This window comes from Eutrema salsugineum, unplaced genomic scaffold (genome assembly GCF_000478725.1).
Source record: "Eutrema salsugineum unplaced genomic scaffold, Eutsalg1_0 scaffold_16, whole genome shotgun sequence".
Taxonomy (NCBI): domain Eukaryota; kingdom Viridiplantae; phylum Streptophyta; class Magnoliopsida; order Brassicales; family Brassicaceae; genus Eutrema; species Eutrema salsugineum.
This window is the reverse complement of record NW_006256858.1, coordinates 2119076-2136334: the sequence shown is the minus strand read 5'-3', so window position 1 is coordinate 2136334 and position 17259 is coordinate 2119076. Positions and strand designations below refer to the sequence as shown.

The 17259-nt window shown below is 36.1% G+C and overlaps 3 protein-coding genes across 6 annotated transcripts; 1 reads left to right on the top strand and 2 right to left on the bottom strand.

Moving 5' to 3' along the window:
* Positions 1–3717: 3717 nt before the first annotated feature.
* LOC18021137 (thioredoxin H1) lies at positions 3718–4935 on the bottom strand. Its single transcript, XM_024157954.1, has 3 exons — positions 4776–4935; positions 4078–4200; positions 3718–3974 (listed from the first exon to the last, which is right to left on the bottom strand). Exons 1-3 carry the CDS (start codon positions 4863–4865, stop codon positions 3843–3845), a joined length of 345 nt encoding a protein of 114 aa, XP_024013722.1. The 5' UTR covers positions 4866–4935; the 3' UTR covers positions 3718–3842.
* Positions 4936–9628: 4693 nt separating this feature from the next.
* LOC18021136 (protein RTE1-HOMOLOG) lies at positions 9629–11300 on the bottom strand. 3 transcript variants are annotated; one of them, XM_006403897.2, is made up of 3 exons: positions 11109–11300; positions 10372–10586; positions 9629–10270 (listed from the first exon to the last, which is right to left on the bottom strand). In XM_006403897.2, the coding sequence occupies exons 2-3, from the start codon at positions 10579–10581 to the stop codon at positions 9851–9853; spliced, it is 630 nt and encodes a 209-aa protein (XP_006403960.1). In that variant the 5' UTR covers positions 10582–10586; positions 11109–11300; the 3' UTR covers positions 9629–9850. The 3 variants fall into 3 exon arrangements, with proteins under 3 accessions (XP_006403960.1, XP_006403963.1, XP_006403961.1); XM_006403900.2 differs by having other exon boundaries at positions 10372–10684; positions 11109–11292; XM_006403898.2 differs by having other exon boundaries at positions 10372–10634; positions 11109–11288.
* Positions 11301–11420: 120 nt separating this feature from the next.
* Positions 11421–15432, top strand: LOC18021135. 2 transcript variants are annotated; one of them, XM_024157849.1, is made up of 14 exons: positions 11488–11587; positions 11661–11763; positions 11854–12012; positions 12195–12446; positions 12549–12668; positions 12750–12830; positions 13025–13120; positions 13235–13330; positions 13469–13522; positions 13608–13811; positions 13898–14023; positions 14114–14179; positions 14272–14571; positions 14668–15432. In XM_024157849.1, the coding sequence occupies exons 4-14, from the start codon at positions 12312–12314 to the stop codon at positions 15139–15141; spliced, it is 1752 nt and encodes a 583-aa protein (XP_024013617.1). In that variant the 5' UTR covers positions 11488–11587; positions 11661–11763; positions 11854–12012; positions 12195–12311; the 3' UTR covers positions 15142–15432. The 2 variants fall into 2 exon arrangements, with proteins under 2 accessions (XP_006403959.1, XP_024013617.1); XM_006403896.2 differs by lacking the exon at positions 11661–11763 and having other exon boundaries at positions 11421–11587.
* The last annotated feature ends 1827 nt before the right edge of the window (positions 15433–17259 follow it).

The following is a 17259-nucleotide window of genomic DNA, read 5'->3' as shown; positions in this document are numbered from 1 at the left end:
TTGGGTTTTCGATTTTATTTATGTTTTCGTATGAATCCGATGATTATTTATGATGTTAGGGTTCATATATAACATTATAAACTACAACAGAATGGGATGTTTCAACTTTCATGTTTGGATTTTTTTTTTTGTTTTTTTGGTAATTTGGATCATTTCCTTGGAGATTTATGGATATATATTGGACCGTGGAGGAGATTCGTATCTTTCCGGTTTTCTTAAAAAAGAAATCACAAACTCACTGTTATTTGTGTAGATCCTTTGGTAATCATATAATACCATAGAACCCCAAAAACAAATCCATTCTTTTCGTGGGAAAGAATCAATGAATTTTATTCCACTTAATTTCAGGATAATTATCCTCTCTTTGAACATGTTTTCAAACAAAACCAAACACGACTTTCCCATCTTCATCGCCAAAGGCAAACATTGTGTGTCCCTATGTAGCAAGCCTCGGAAAGTCACTTCATCTTTTATACTAAGATTTTAAATAGTTTTAATGAACTTAGGTAAACCTAAAATTGTTACTAAATTTTTCAACAATTTCGTTCCAAATCATGAGATTTGAATTTTTCGTGTTTTTAACTGACAAATCTTATATATAAAAGTTGTTCAACTTTATTTATATGCTTGACACATCAACATTAGAGAAATTGACACATGTCACTTAAATTTTAATTAATAAAAATTTAATATTAAATTTTAAAGCATTTAAAGAATATGAAAAGTTTGTTTTGTTAATTGACTCTTAATTAATATTTATATTAATGTTAAAAAAAAATTTATATTATAATTAATTAAAAATATTGATAGATATGTATTTAATTTTTTATATAACTGTAAATTACTTAATAATATTTCAATATATATTTTAAATTTTTTTTAAAGATTATTTATAATAAAATACAAACAAGTAACAAATGAAATAAAGATTCTATTAATTTAAATTTTTTTATTAATTGACTATTAGTTAATATTTGTGTAAATGTTAAACAAAATTTTAGGTTATAACTAATTAAAAATATTGATGATATTTATTAATTTTAATATAAATCTAAATTATTAAATAATATTTCTTTTTTTAATTTTTTGAATAAAATATTAACAAGTAAGTAAATAACAAGTGATGATTATATTAATTTTTATACAAAATTTTATGTTATAACTTATTAAAAATATTGATGATATTTATTAATTTTAATATAACTCTAAATTATTAAATAATATTTAATATTTTGTTTTTTTTGAATAAAATATTAACAAATAAGTAAATAACAAGTGATGATTATATTAATTTTTATAAAATTATAAAAGAAATTGAAAAAATTGAAAATAAAAACTCGCACATAATGTGCGGGTATTCACCTAGTTCTTTTAAAACATTTTGAAATCTTATATATAAAACTTGGCCAACTCTCTCCAATTGAGTGACACATCAGCGCTGGAGAGAGCGCCACATGTCATCTTTAAACATTAATAAAACAAATAATTAATTATATTTAAAGCAAACAAATTAAAACACATTAAAACATATTAAAATATTAAAACATTTTAATTACATTAAAACACATTAAAGCATATTAATAAATATTAATATATATTTATATTAGAATGAAATTCAAATTTAATTTAAACATATAAAAACTTATAAATATTATATAATACAAAACTTTTTAAATGCACAACTCTATTTTTTAAAAATGTTTTAAAATTTAATTATAAACTAAAAAAAATAATTAATTTTTAATGCAAGTGAAAACAAATTATGAGACTAAATAAGTTAAAAAGTTTCAAATAATATTATATAAATTCAACTAATAAAATTATAAAACACAAATCATATTTAATAAATGATTAAAAAGATAAAAGTTATTAAAAAATAATAGTAAAAAGAAAGGTATCCACATAAAAATGTCATCTATGATTTTTTTTTAAATAATAAAAAAAGATGGAATCAATAAAATATATATAACAAAAAAAATCAAATGATAAATTAAGAAATTAACAAGTATTATATTAGTAAGATTTATTAGAATAAAAAGAATATAAAGATCGAAGAAAGAATAAGACTATTTAATACAATTGGTGTAAAAAAGATTAGATATAATGTATCATCAAGAAGAAATCGAAGAAAATATAAATATTTTAGACAAAATATATTAATAGCAAACATAAAATTCAATAGAAAATATTTAAAATATATAAATTAATATAAGATCTGTGCATACGCGCGGGTTCTCTCCTAGTCATTACAAAAGCCAAAATTTAAATTATTTTCAGCAACTGTGAATTTGAGTTACGTTTTCATATCACTAATTCGATAACATTGGATATTAAAAAATATATACAAATCTTATAATTAACCAATAATAACATTAGATTTTTTAAAAGCTTCTTAGAATCTTGCTCATAACTAAATAATACTATATGATTTGTCATTTCAACACAAGTTATTAATTAGACCTTAATTAATTGAATATACCCTCAAAAGAAAACAAGACCAAGTCACATGACTTAGTTAATATACTCTTGGTTTGGCTTTGTAATTTTTCATGACCTTCCCGCCGGCCACCTCTTCTACGACACGTTCTATCTTGTCACCAACTTGATGACACCAAGTGTTTGGTAATGGTAGGTTCAGGTTGAATCTCTTTTTTTCACCCCACCAAACTTTATCCATAATCTATCTCCTAATCAGTTGTCAGGGACTGTTCCATTCAAACTAAGAACTTATAATCATGGAGATTATTGTCTTTAAATCTCATTAATTACTTTTTGGCGATAATATACGTGGATAAGGTATTCTCTAAAGATGTAGTGTACTTAATATGGCGCTAGAGAGAGACTTTCGTCGTAATTTTATACCAATAAAGAATTTGGATCAGAGTACGCCACATTAATAAAGAAAATATTATGCCATTAACGACACCAATTCCAAATATGGAACCTTTTTTGAGATATAGTAACTACGGTTATCAACTTATTATTAAGGCATAAGAGGGTTATCAACTTAACACTACGCAGAGATCGAGCAAAACCCTTTTTTTATTATATAAATTAGGGTTTTTTGCTTGTATCCGAAAGAACTGACAATTTTATTTTGCTCTAGCGGATGAATATTCTCTCTGCGGTTGATTAGTATTAGCAGAAGAGAATCGAGGAAAATTACTCTGTCTTTTTTTTGGTATATTCATTTATTTTTATTTTTGAATGGATCCGATGATTATTCATTGATGCTAGGGTTCATATAAAGTTATAAACTTAGAATGGGATGTTTCAACTTTCAAGTTTGTATTTTTCTTTCTGCTAACTTGCATTATGGACTCATCTTATTGCTTCGCCAAGTATCTTTTAAAATGATCTATCTTCATGGGAAAGCTTCAATGGATTTTTAACTCTTGATTTCAACAGAAGATATAATTGTTCTCTCTCTGAACATGTTTGCATCCAAACACGACTGATGATCTTTTCCCATCTTCATCTCCCAGAGCTATCTTCTCACACTTCGAAAACTTAACATCAAGTGTTACTTTCTATGGCCTCATCATAACCACAAAGAAATATACTTTTGGGCATATGGAACAAATCAAACTCTCTTTTCTTTTAGGTCCATTGCGAGGAACAAGTACAAGTTGAAGTAGAAAGAAGTAAAAGCAGTAGATTTCCTGCAAAATGAAATTTCAAATTCACTAGTTGTCACAATATATCTTATAAGATGAGATGAGACCGGAATCATAATAAAAGGGGATTGAAGTTCTAACATCTCTTAATACTAGTGAAACAATTAATTAATCCAACATCTTAAGACATAAAGGACTTGTAAAAAAAGCAAAAGAAAGCTTTAATTAAGCCAAGTGTTTGGTAATGGTAGACTGAAGCTCATCTTTCTTGGCCCCAACAACTTTGTCCACAATCTTCCCTTCCTTCATGAACATGAATGTTGGCATCGCTTCAATCGCCCAATCACTTGCGACTGACTGTTCCATCAAAACAAAAATATCGATCATAGAAGAACACAAAGCTCTATCATGAAGCAAAAGGAAGAGAGAAAAGATTTAATTTTTTTTGTTGTTGATTTACCTTCAATTCGTCAATATCAACCTTGAGAAAAATCACATTGGGGAGTTTCTTAGCTAGATCAGCAAAGAATGGAGCTATGAAACGACATGGTCCACACCAAGAAGCCGTGAAATCAACCACCACCTTCAACAATTAACCCAATCATTTGAATCAATTTCAGTGAAACAAATTAACCATTACAATGATGAATGAGATCTTAAATCATAAGAGGCCAATCATTCATATCATAGGAATAAAGTGGTGAAGTTTGTTAGAGGAAAATAAATTAGAAATTAAATCCATTGTGCAAGGTAATCAATTTCTCTAGTGTTCCCTTTAAATTTAATTTCATAGAAACATCAAAAACGTATGACTCGCAATCTAGTCAATATGATCTATACTAACCCTAGAATAGTATAATATATGGTGGTAATTCATATTCAAGAAAGAAAAAGGATTTCAATTGTATATGTACGCATATATGTCGTATGTTAATTCATATATATGGTATATGGTGTGTTCAAGCATGAATCCAAATCGAAACAATTCAACGCATTGCATACATTGCAATCATGATGATGTGATAGATCGAGACTATGAAGCAAGCAAGCAATCTAAACAAATTAAATATGATAGAGACAAACCCAATATATATATATATATATATATATATATATCTGTACAAAACAAAATCAAAATCAGTGAAAGAAGGAGATTACAAGAGTTTTGGAGTCATTGCCCTTCTGGAGTTGCTCGTTCCATGACTCGACGGTGTGACAAGCGATCACGTTTCCTTCTTCCGCAGCCATCTTCGATCTCTTTCTACAGATCTTCTCCTCTTTTCTCTTTTTCGCCTTCTCTGTGTGTTGATTTGTTCTGTTTCTCTTATTCCTCTTGCGATTTTACTTATACATGCTCAATCCTCCTTTTCAAATATAGCCCCTGGACTCACTTACAAATCACAATTTTGCCATCAATATTCTTTTGAGTTCTCCTTTATTCGGCGCGTGATTTTATTTGCCATAATTAACCCCACCAAAATACGCTACTTTCCTTCCTCACCCAAATCATATATATTCTCACTTTACTCCTACAACTTTTAGTTTCTGTCAATTTACACCTCTTTAAGTTTGAAACTGTTGAGCCATTTCTAATAAGAGACTTATGTTTTAGACTAAGTCAATTGTTGTTTGCTATTTTCTCGTTAGTGGTGGAACTAGTTGAACTAGTTGAGTCATATCTTTGTTTTACGGTTGTTTCAGTTATTGTACTTTCTTTATAAGGCATTAAGGCCGATGGAATAAGATCAGATCATTCTAATGCAATTTGCGAGTCCTTGAAACCAACTTTACCATTGGTATCAGAGCAAAAACACAAAAGAGTGATCAAAGAGAGAGCAAAAAAAAAGAGAGAGAGAAGATGAGCGACGATAAAACTCTTACCAAAATTTCTTCATTCGATGGTCATTACGATCATTGGAGTGAAATGATGGAAAATCTTTTGCGTGACAAAGGATTATGGAATCTGGTGGAAGAGGGATTCACAGAACCGTCGGAGGGAGCCGAGATGACCGCAGCGCAGCGGAAACAAATCGAGGAACTCAAGGTGAAAGACCATCAGGTGAAGCACTACCTGTTTCAAGCCATTGATCGGTGGTATTTGAACAGATCTTAGATCGCAGAACATCCAAGATCATCTGGGAGTCAATGAAGAAAAAGTTCGGAGGCAATGAACGAGTGAAGAGATCTCTCCTCCAAACCTTAAGAAGAGACTTTGAGATTCTTGCAATGAAGGCTGATGAAAGCGTGGACGATTACTTTGGCAGAGTAATGTCCGTCTCGAACAAAATGAGAAGTAATGGAGAGGACATGCCAGATTCGAAGATTGTGGAGAAGATACTTCGAACGCTCACTGACAAATTCACATACGTGGTAGTGTCAATTGAGGAGTCCAAAGACACAAGCAGCATCACCATCGACGAACTGCAGAGCTCTTTGTCAGTCCATGAGAAAAAGTTCAAAAGGACCAGCTATGAGGAAGATGATCAAGCTTTCAATGTCAAAGGCAGAGGAAGGGGATCCTCCAGGGGTCGAGGCAGAGGGAGAGGTCGCTCCTTCAACAAAGCATTGATTGAATGTTACAAGTGCCACAACCTTGGGCACTTTCAGTATGAATGTCCGCAGACAAACAATGGTGCAAATTACGCTGAGATTGAAGAAAAAGATGAAGTATTACTGATGGAGTTTGTTGAACTTCAAGGCACAAGAAGAGAAGATGCTTGGTTTGTTGACTCTGGATGCTCAAACCATATGTGCGGAGAAAAGGGTATGTTCTCAAGTCTGGACACTGATTTTACGCATAATGTCAAGCTGGGCAACAATCACAAGCTGATGGTTGGTGGGAAAGGAGTAGTGAAGATAACACTTAAAGGCATCAGCTATGTGGTTAACGACGTGTATTATGTCCCTGAAGTGAAGAATAATCTGTTGAGTGTTGGGCAGCTTCAAGAGAAAGGTCTGGATGTGCTATTCAATGGAGGAGAACACAAAACCTGCAGCATATTTCATCCAACAAGGGGAAAGATAGCTGAGTCTGTCATGAGTGCTAATCGGATGTTCATTCTGCTGGGAGAAACAAGTGAGAAAATGAAGGAAGAAAGATGCCTGCAAGTTAACATCTCAGACAAAGCTGAACTGTGGCACCATCGATATGGGCATCTCAGCCACAAAGGACTTCATACCCTTCACAGCAAAGAGATGGTTGTGGGTCTACCTGAACTTGCAGAGATGAAGACCATTTGTGAAGCCTGTGTCAAAGGGAAGCAGCATCGTGTACCATTTCCTAAGCAAAGCAAGTGGAGAGCAACTGAGAAATTACAGCTTGTCCACTCAGACCTCTGTGGTCCGATCAGCCCTCCATCAAACAGTCATAAGAGGTACCTGATAAGCTTCATTGATGATTTTTCCAGAAAAACTTGGATATACATTGTGCAAGAGAAGTCCGAAGCATTTCAAATGTTCAAGATATTCAAAGCACTCGTGGAGAAGCAAACAGGGTTGTTTATCAAGTGTTTAAGGACAGACAGAGGTGTAGAATATAATTCCAGCGAGTTCAAAGAATTCTGTAAGGAGAATGGGATCAGAAGGCAGCAAACCACAGCTTACACTCCCCAACAAAATGGGGTTGCAGAGCGCAAAAACCGAACCATTATGAATATGGTGAGAGCAGTCTTGATGGAAAAGGAGGTGCCTAAATCTTTCTGGCCGGATGCTGTGCAGTGGGTAAACCACGTTTTGAACAGGTCTCCCACCTTGATCGTTAAAGATGTGACTCCTGAAGAGGCATGGAGCGGAAGAAAGCCTTCAGTCGAGCACTTCAGAATCTTCGGATGCATCGGGTATGTTCATATCTCCGATGTAAAAAGGACCAAACTTGATGATAAAAGCGCAAAGTGTGTCTTGCTAGGCTTCAGCAGCGAATCCAAAGCATACAAGATGTATGATCCAGTGGAGAAAAAGGTTCACATTAGCCGAGATGTGCTATGTCAAGAAGACAGGGGCTGGAATTGGGATGTTGCTTATTCGGGTGAACAAAACATGGAGCTTGCGTGGGATGATCAGTACGAGTGCAGTGAAAATCAAGAAATAGAAGAAGAAGAAGCAGAGGTAGCTGAAGATGAAGCAGAAGAAAGAACTGATGTTCCTGTGCCAAACAATCTAACTGCAGACACATCAACGTCTGCAGGCAGAACAAGGAGACCACCTGTCTGGGCTGCCGACTTTACCTCAGGAGAGGAGCTGTCAGATATGGAGGAAGAAGCAAATATGGTCAGGGTTGATAGTCTCGACAGCACAAATCTGGCATTTATGGCCATCTCAGATCCTACGAGCTTTGGAGAAGCAAATGAACACCAGAGATGGAGACAAGCAATGAATGCAGAGATACAATCCATTGAAAGGAACAACACATGGTCGTTGACTAAGCTTCCAGCTGGGGCTAAAGCGATTGGGGTAAAGTGGATTTACAAAACGAAACTGAATGAGCTGGGAGAGGTGGACAAGTTCAAAGCTAGGCTGGTTGTGAAGGGGTACGCTCAGGAATATGGAGTGGATTACACAGAAATATTCGCACCTGTGGCTCGGATGGACACAGTGAGGATGATCATTGCTGTAGCGGCACAAAAAGGATGGGGGATCTATCAACTTGATGTTAAGTCAGCCTTTTTACATGGTGAGCTGAAGGAAGATGTATTTGTGGAGCAGCCTCAAGGTTATGAAGTAGCAGGGAAGGAGAATATGGTGTATAAGTTGCATAAGGCCCTGTATGGACTGAAACAAGCACCTAGAGCTTGGTTCAGTCGCATTGAAGCTTATTTTCTCAAAGAAAGATATGTGAGCAGCTCAAGTGAACAAACATTGTTCATCAAGCGAAAAGGAGGTAAAATCTTAATTGTGAGTATCTATGTCGATGATCTCTTGTTCACCAGTGATGATGAAGAGTTGTTAAATGAGTTCAAGTGTTCCATGAAGAATGAGTTTGATATGACTGATCTGGGCAAGATGAGATATTTTCTGGGCATTGAAGTGATGCAACAGGCGGATGGCATATTCATTTGTCAAAAGAAGTATGCAGCATTACAATTCAGTCTGCAATCCAATTGTTCCTGGACAGAAAATTGGTCGAGATGAAGCTGGAGTGAAGGTTGATTCAACTCAATACAAGCAGATGGTGGGTAGTCTGATGTATCTCACGGCCACACGTCCAGATCTCATGTTTGTGGTAAGCCTTATTAGTCGTTTCATGGCAAATCCGACTGAAATGCATTTTGCTGTTGCAAAAAGAGTCTTAAGGTACTTGAAGGGAACGTTGGAGCTGGGAATTTGGTATAAACGAGAGGGAGGAAACAAGCTTATGGGTTTCACCGACAGTGACTACGCAGGAGACGTAGATGATAGCCGAAGCACCTCTGGTTATGTTTTCTTAATGAGTGGAGGAGCTGTAGCATGGTCTTCAAGAAAGCAGCCGATTGTAACTCTGTCGACCACCGAAGCAGAATATGTAGCAGCTGCTACTTCCGCGTCTCAAGCTATCTGGATGAGAAGAATATTTAAGGAGATCGGTCATAAGCAGGAAGGAGAGATGGTGTTATTCTGTGATTACACATCCACTATCAAGTTGTCCAGAAATGCAGTCTTGCACGGGAAGTCAAAACATATACGAGTTCGATATCATTTTCTAGGGAGTTGACAAAGGAAGGTGTTGTTAAACTGGTTCATTGCAGCACAGATGAGCAGCTGGCGGATGTAATGACAAAGCCTTTGAAGATGGCATCATTTCAAAGGATCAGAGCAGCATTTGGAATGGGTATTATGAACTGAAACTCTTAACCGAGTTTAGTTCAAGGGAGGGTTTGCTGAGTCATTTCTAATAAGAGACTTATGTTTTAGACTAAGTCAATTGTTGTTTGCTATTTTCTTGTTAGTGATGGAACTAGTTGAACTAGTTGAGTCAGGTCCTTGTTTTACGGTTGTTTCAGTTATTGTACTTTCTTTATAAGGCATTAAGGCCGATGGAATAAGATCAGATCATTCTGATGCAATTTGCGAGTCCTTGAAACCAACTTTACAGAAACACACAACAAGAATAAAAAAAAAATCAGAGACAAAAACAAGCGAGATGATCGATATATTACAAGAGTCTTGGTCCGTCCCATTCCGACAAAAAGTTCACAGGCTTCACATTGAAAAACCCCATTTCTTCAACATCATAATTCTCTCATAACCAGATCCTTAATCTACAGCTGGATCAATCTCTTGAAACAATACGTCCCAATGAAGAACCAACCGGTAAGCAAAACCGCTAGGATGGAGCAGGAAGCTATGAAAGTCCAACCACCCAGTAGTATCCCTAGAGCGTAGACTATGGTTGGAGGCAACAAGGACTTGACCATCGCTGTTTTGCTCACCCAACGTCCCTTGAGGAACACAAGTGCTGCGAGATTCACCACGTTCCACCCACCTGACCTTACTGCTAGACGGTTCAGATTGTTGGCTACAAATGAATGACAGTTGCATGTGAATAAGTTATACGAGTGGTGTTGGTACTCTTGTGTGCCTTTTCTAAGCGCATCATCCCATGTTGGCTCTTTCTCATGAGTGTCTTCTTGCTCGTACCTGTTCTCACCATTGAACATACGAGGAGAAAGAGATGATTCCTGATGATTATAATCCAAGGCCAATGTGAGTAAAGTTGTTAACTTTGCAGAAAGAAACCAAAAAAAAAAACAAATGAAAGTTAGCATCTTGCAAACGTTACCTTTTCCTTGTTGATTTGGATGTATCGAGACACAGCTCCAAATGCAAAGTTGTCGACACAGACGAAGTTAGGTCCAGCAAAGTCGAGGATGACACCGTCTTCTCTGCAAATACCCACGTGGCCAATGAAGGGGATCAGCCATGAAATGAAGGGGAGAGGAGTCCAGACAATGCAGCATGGGAAACGATCTCTTCTGGGATCAATTTTCATAGGATCTGCAAAGCCCATCATCGTCAGATGTTCTGATTCTGTTGTTGTCTCTCCTTCCATTTACAAAAGTCCAAGTGGGTTTTGTTATTCGATTCTCAATTCTCTAAACAACATCATGTCCAGTGATCCAGAGTAAGTAAGACTTGAAGAAAAAAAAGCACCCAAAACATAGATGCAACATCTTGACATATGATCGAAATAGATAAAATCAAAAATCCATTATGGTGTACAAAATCCATTAAAACTACCAGTTCATTGATTTCTTAATTAAGAATCTGAAAATCTGAAGAAAAAAACTAAATTAGCTAAACACCAAGCCAAAGCCTAACACCACAGAGAATAGCTAAGCAAACGTTATCGTGGTTCTATGAACTGCGAGTGTTAATTCTAACAAAAACGGCAGAGAAGTAATCGAGAAGGTCCATTATAGATTCACATACGACTATCAACGAATCAACATCGAAGCATTTCATAGCTATAAACCAGGATTATGAAACTATTTAATTGAAAATTAGATCAAAGCGTACCAACTTAAGCAGCAACGACGATGACAATTTGGATCTAACATGAACTGCACATGAGGCGAGAAACGGCGAGCAGTGATTCGATTAACGAAGTTAGGAACGATGGCTAATGAACATGTTTGGCTCTTTGGTTTGAAGTAATCCTCCGAGAGGATTATCTTCACCGTGTCCAGGAAAGTAATATCTCCCTCCCATGAAAATATACGACATATGGTTCGGCTCAATATAATGAAAACGGCATGCTGTTTTGATATAAACGTCCAGCTTTACAAGAAACGACGTAGTTTTGACGAGTACGGACGAGAGCTTCTGGGTCGCCTGCTTCTCCGACTATTTTCATTGCTCTTCTCACTTTCTCTCGCTCTAGGGAGATTGCTACCTTCTGATATCGTCTGACACAAATCTGCTGTTGATACATCATGAGGAAACGCGATTTGGCTATTCTCATGCTCTCTGGGTTTGCGATTTTCTTCACTCTTCAGGTGATTTCCCCATTAATCGTTTCTTATTCTCTCGTGTTCAGCTTAGAACTCTTTAATCGATCTGTTACTATAGCAAGGTTTGAATTTTACTTTATCGGTGGAATTCGACTGCCAAATCGATCTATGAGTGGTGGCATGTTAGCTAGATTGTAAAAGAGTTCAGATGGAATCTATTGGTTCGTATGTATTCGATTTGTTCGTTATTGATTCTTACTCTGTAGAGCTTATTCTACATGATACTTGAAGTTTGATTCTCGATTTTTCAGCACGAGGGTGATTTTGCGTTCAAAGAAGCATGGTTTCATTTGTACGATGAGTATCCTGTCAAATACGAAGCTGATCGTCTACCACCACCTATTGTAGCGGATCTTAATGGTGATGGCAGGAAGGAGATCCTAGTTGCTACAAATGATGCGAAAATTCAGGTACCATATTTCTGATTTCTAATCTCTGAACTTGTCTTGCTTTGTTAGCTAAACATTTCTGATTTTGATCTTACTCGCCTATTTATAGAGCCTTGCTGGCGAATTTTCTTATGCATTTCTCTTTATTGCTATGCAATTACTTGTTGGATCAAGTGCTCAACTGTTTATGTTTGGCGGATTAGGTCCTGGAGCCTCATTCCAGGCGTGTGGATGAAGGTTTCAGTGAAGCACGTGTTCTTGCAGAGATCACCCTTTTGCCCGACAAGATCCGTGTTGCGTCAGGGAGACGTGCTGTGGCGATGGCCACAGGTGTGATCGATAGGTACTATAAAGATGGAACACCACAGAAGCAGGTTCTGGTCGTTGTTACCTCAGGTTGGTCTGTGCTCTGCTTTGATCACAACCTGAAAAAGCTGTGGGAAACGAATCTGCAGGTTTTGTCCTCTTCGTACTTTGTCCAAAGTTCCATACAAAAGTTTGCCTTACTTCTATAGATTATGTCTCCTTCTACTTACCCATGTTGGGTGGAATGACAGGAGGATTTTCCACATAATGCACACCATAGAGAGATAGCAATTTCGATAAGCAATTACACATTGAAGCACGGTGATACTGGTTTGGTTATTGTTGGTGGACGGATGGAGATGCAGCCATATGTATGTAGGAGGAAAAATCCCTCTGTTGATTTCCTATTTTAGCTTGCATGCATTACTAATAGATTATTCTTTGTGTATTAGAATCACATGGACCCATTTGAGGAACTTGGCATGACAGAACAAAATGCTGAACAACACAGAAGGAGTGCTACTGAGAATCAGGTAGGAAAGATGTGCAGTTGTTATATCACTATCATTTCCTTAAACTACTTCTGGTAATAAATTTAGATGTGTGCCTCTGTTGTCTGGTTACACATATTGTCTAGAACTCAATGATAAAGTTAGAACTAGACAATCATGCATATCCCACTGTGCATAAGAGCTGTGTTTGTACTGAACTTTAAGCTTGCTTTCAGGCCTCTGAAGATTCTGGGGCTATAAACTTGCGTCACTTTTCTGTCTATGCATTCGCTGGCCGGACTGGTGTTCTTCGATGGAGTAAAAAGACTGATGTCAGTTATTTCTCCTTTTCTGCTCACTTCTTTCTCCACGCATTGTTTTAACTAAATTCTTAACTCCAACAAGTTTGATGTCAGATTGATAGAATATTTTCTTTAATCTTCTAGGATGCTGAAGCTCAGACCTCAGATGCATCACAATTAATTCCCCAACACAATTACAAGCTCGATGTGCATGCCCTGAATAGACGTCACCCAGGAGAGGTAAAGTTAACCCGTCCTCCATTGATTAGTGACTAGCGAGCAATATAGTTTACCCGTTCTTAGTTGTCTTTTATGGTGGTTTGTATTGCACTATCATATTTTGAAAGCTTTGAAAAACTGAGATATGCTGGCCTGAAGTTTGAATGCAGGGAATTTAGAGAATCAATTCTTGGTGTTATGCCCCATTACTGGGTAAGTCTTATGCTTCCTTCTACGTGCTTCTTTAGTCTAATATGCTTAAAAGCTGTTTAAACGTACGTTGTTGTCTTTGTATCAGGACCGACGTGAAGATACGTTGTTGAAGCTTGCGCATTTCAGGCGACACAAGAGGAAGACATTGAAGAAGCAACCTGGTAAGTCAACAACTTATCCGTTTCACAAACCTGAGGAACACACACCCGCTGGTAAAGACTTGTCGAGAAAGATTCCGAAAATTATTGGGAAGGCTGCTCGATATGCTGGCTCGGCAAAACCCAAGAAGGTAAAGCTCTTATAAAATGTAAATTATCCACATGAAAAATACCTATATTTCTTTGTTTATGATAGCAAAGCAACATGTTGATGCAGGGTATGCAATACATCCCGACTATAACTAATTACACTAAGCTTTGGTGGGTTCCTAATGTTGTTGTGGCTCATCAAAAAGAAGGAATTGAAGCTATTCATTTGCCTACTGGTCGAACGCTTTGCAAGGTAGCTATTCCTCCAGATCATGAACAAGCTTACTATATCACGAACCCATTTTTTTATATGTTAGCTTCCTTAAATTCTTCCTATCTCCAGCTTCATCTGCTTGAAGGTGGGCTTCACGCGGACATAAACGGAGACGGTGTACTCGATCATGTCCAGGTACACATTAGACACCACTGCCGCATTCGCTTCATTGGCTTTACAATGGATCTTCAATTCTCACGACCATATATTCTCTGTGCGGACCTTAGGCTGTCGGAGGCAATGTTGGAGAGAGAACTGTAGTGAGCGGATCAATGGAAGTGTTAAAGCCTTGCTGGGCAGTGGCTACCTCAGGCGTTCCAGTCCGCGAACAGCTCTTCAACGTCTCGATCTGCCATCACGCCCCCTTCAATTTCTTGCACTACGGAGAGTTTTCACGAAACTTTGCTCAGACGAGAGACACCTCTTCTTTGGAGATTGCAACTCCCATTCTCATCCCCAGAGATGACGGTCATAGACACAGAAAAGGAAGTCACGGTGATGTAATCTTCTTAACTAATCGTGGAGAGGTACTTTGTTCCTTTCTTTATTCTGATGATCCAATCGTTTTTTAACTCTTTCAACTTTGAATTTCGTTCAATAGCTCTCATCGCTTTCCGTATCAGGTGACATCATACACCCCTGATGTGCACGGCCACGAGCCGCTTTGGCAATGGCAGCTTCAGACAGAAGCCACATGGTCGAATCTCCCGTCTCCATCTGGTTTAACTGAATCAGGGACGGTGGTCCCAACCCTGAAACCGTTCTCTCTGCGGATTCATGATAACCAGCCTATGATCCTTGCCGGAGGAGATCAAGCGGCAGTCATTATATCTCCAGGAGGAAGTGTATTGGCTTCTATTGAGTTACCGTCTCACCCAAGTCATGCACTGATCACTGATGACTTCTCGAACGATGGACTTACGGATGTGATTGTGATGACATCAAATGGGATTTACGGGTTCGTTCAAACCAGACAGCCAGGGGCTCTGTTCTTCAGTTCGTTGGTGGGATGTCTCTTAGTAGTAATGGCTGTTATTTTCGTTACTCAGCACTTAAACTCCATTAAAGGTAAGCCTCGACCTTCCTCTAGCTTTTGATAGAAACCTCGTAGAGTTTTCTTCCTCTTTACGGAAGTTAGACCAGTCCCATCGGCAGGGATTTACCCACATCGGTTTTGGTAAACCGGGCAGGTCTCTGTTATACCAATGTAGAGTCAGTGCCATATCTCTCGATTTTCAGCTTTATAATTTTATTATACTTTGTAGAATTCAAAGTACAAAATGGTAGAGGCGAATGTAGGACTTTATGTTTCTTTCAGTTTTGATGTTTTAGTGGAAATGTTGTTGTGACATTTAATTAAGAGAAGTCTTGAAAAGAAAAAAGAAAAAGCTGTTTTTTTTTAAAATATATATAATAGTATTTATTTATTTTCCTCGATATATAAGCCAACATTTTTTTTTTTCATGGGACTCATCGTACATTTCGTTTTCTGTAACTCACAAAATATATAAGTGAAGTAGATAAATTAGGTTTAGCTTGCCAGTAATAATTGATGCAGCGATATGATTAAAAGCTATTGAATTTTGGACCACGCTAGTGGTAATAATATATACCTCAATTCTCAAATGGGAATGTGGGAGGCATGAGTGGCGTAATGATTTACATATATCAATATATCGTTATACAGCTAAAAAAGTAAAATAAAATAAAAGGCGTCCATTTGCCCAAGTTACATTTTTGGTCGATGCTATTAACGTATTTGCATTTTGCATTTTCTAGTGCCGAGAAATTAAGAAGAAAAAGTGTAAAAGCCTCACCAAAGTAAATTGATCGAGTCAACATTATTTTATTTGGTTAAAAAATAGGTTAAAAAATAATAACCTATATTTTAACCAAATAAAATAAAGTAAAATAATGTAAATAACTTTATTTTATTTGGTTAAAATAATGTAAATAAAATAATGTAATACTGGACAGCAATGGGTATTTACATTATTTTATTTGGTTAAAAAATAGGTTATTACATTTTCTTGGTAATTTTACACCATAGTTATATACGTTTTATAAGACAATTGAATCGTCTCGGATATAATCGTTTATTAATTCATTTGTTAATATACGACTTTATGAACATATATGTATATATTAACTAGTCTACAATAATTTGTAGTTTTAACCCCGAATAAAAGTATAGTCTATGAATTTGATAATTTATAGGGTAGACGATCTAATATGCAATTATTACATTTTAACAGCAAAATAAATTAAATAATTACCAATGACGTTTTAACCCTAGCTAGATATATGTACAAGATTTGTTTAAAGTTAAAAAAGAAAAACCATGTGTCATATACTTTATTCAAACCCAAGTTTAAGTGTAAATTCGTATATCTCTTGTGCTAGTCTCTTTCTTTTGGTAAAAGGCAAACATCTCATGATTTGGATATCTATATTTATATTGTTATAGATTTACATTAGACCCATTAGTTATGAAAGAATGGGAATGCAAATACATAGACTTAATGAGGAATGTAGAAGGTGACGGAAAAAGCATATTTCTAATAAAAGCATGCAAAGAGGTTCACGAGATCACTTAATATGGGCAGTTGGGCACTACTCTATTTCCATTCTCCTTTTTGGCCCTTTTTTATCCCTTCGTTCATTTATGAACTTTCTTATGTTTTCCTAAATTAAACCCCAATATTGTCGAGATAAAAACAAAATCAAAAACAAAAAATTGTCGAGGGAAAAACAAAACTCAATTGTCATATAGATGGAGAGTTATTGAAATCAACGACACACTCCTAAAACTTATTAATTTGACAAATCTCTATTTACAAAAACGTTTGTCTGCATGTCAGCATGTGTATTGTAAAAACAATAGTATACGGCGTAATATAAAATCTAGCTGAAGAAGAAATTAATCGTAGATTTTGTGTCAGGGAAACATTTATATAAATAGATGTATGTGTTTGATTTATATATATATGCCCTAATAAATTATTTTGCTAGGGTTTTGGAATTTCCTTAGAATGTACAATAATAGAATAATGAAGAAAATTAGTGGTCCTTTTATGCAGCCTCTATGTGTGTTTTTTCAACTTTCATCCACACCTTTGGTTTATAGTGTGGGGACTTGTTATCAAGTTATCAGCCACCGTAGATCAGACTGATCCGATCAACTTTTGCCAACTTTTTCTACATTCTATGGTCCA

Coding starts and splice junctions, on each gene's coding strand:
- LOC18021137 (XM_024157954.1), bottom strand. CDS start 4,865: ATGGCTGCGGAAGAAGGAAACGTGATCGCTTGTCACACCGTCGAGTCA. Junction 4,201..4,775: donor GCAATGACTCCAAAACTCTT/GTAATCTCCTTC, acceptor TAATTGTTGAAG/GTGGTGGTTGATTTCACGGC. Junction 3,975..4,077: donor TTGATATTGACGAATTGAAG/GTAAATCAACAA, acceptor TTGATGGAACAG/TCAGTCGCAAGTGATTGGGC.
- LOC18021136 (XM_006403900.2), bottom strand. CDS start 10,641: ATGGAAGGAGAGACAACAACAGAATCAGAACATCTGACGATGATGGGC. Junction 10,271..10,371: donor TCCAAATCAACAAGGAAAAG/GTAACGTTTGCA, acceptor TATAATCATCAG/GAATCATCTCTTTCTCCTCG.
- LOC18021135 (XM_006403896.2), top strand. CDS start 11,525: ATGAGGAAACGCGATTTGGCTATTCTCATGCTCTCTGGGTTTGCGATT. Junction 13,812..13,897: donor GCTCGGCAAAACCCAAGAAG/GTAAAGCTCTTA, acceptor ATGTTGATGCAG/GGTATGCAATACATCCCGAC. Junction 14,024..14,113: donor CTGGTCGAACGCTTTGCAAG/GTAGCTATTCCT, acceptor TCCTATCTCCAG/CTTCATCTGCTTGAAGGTGG.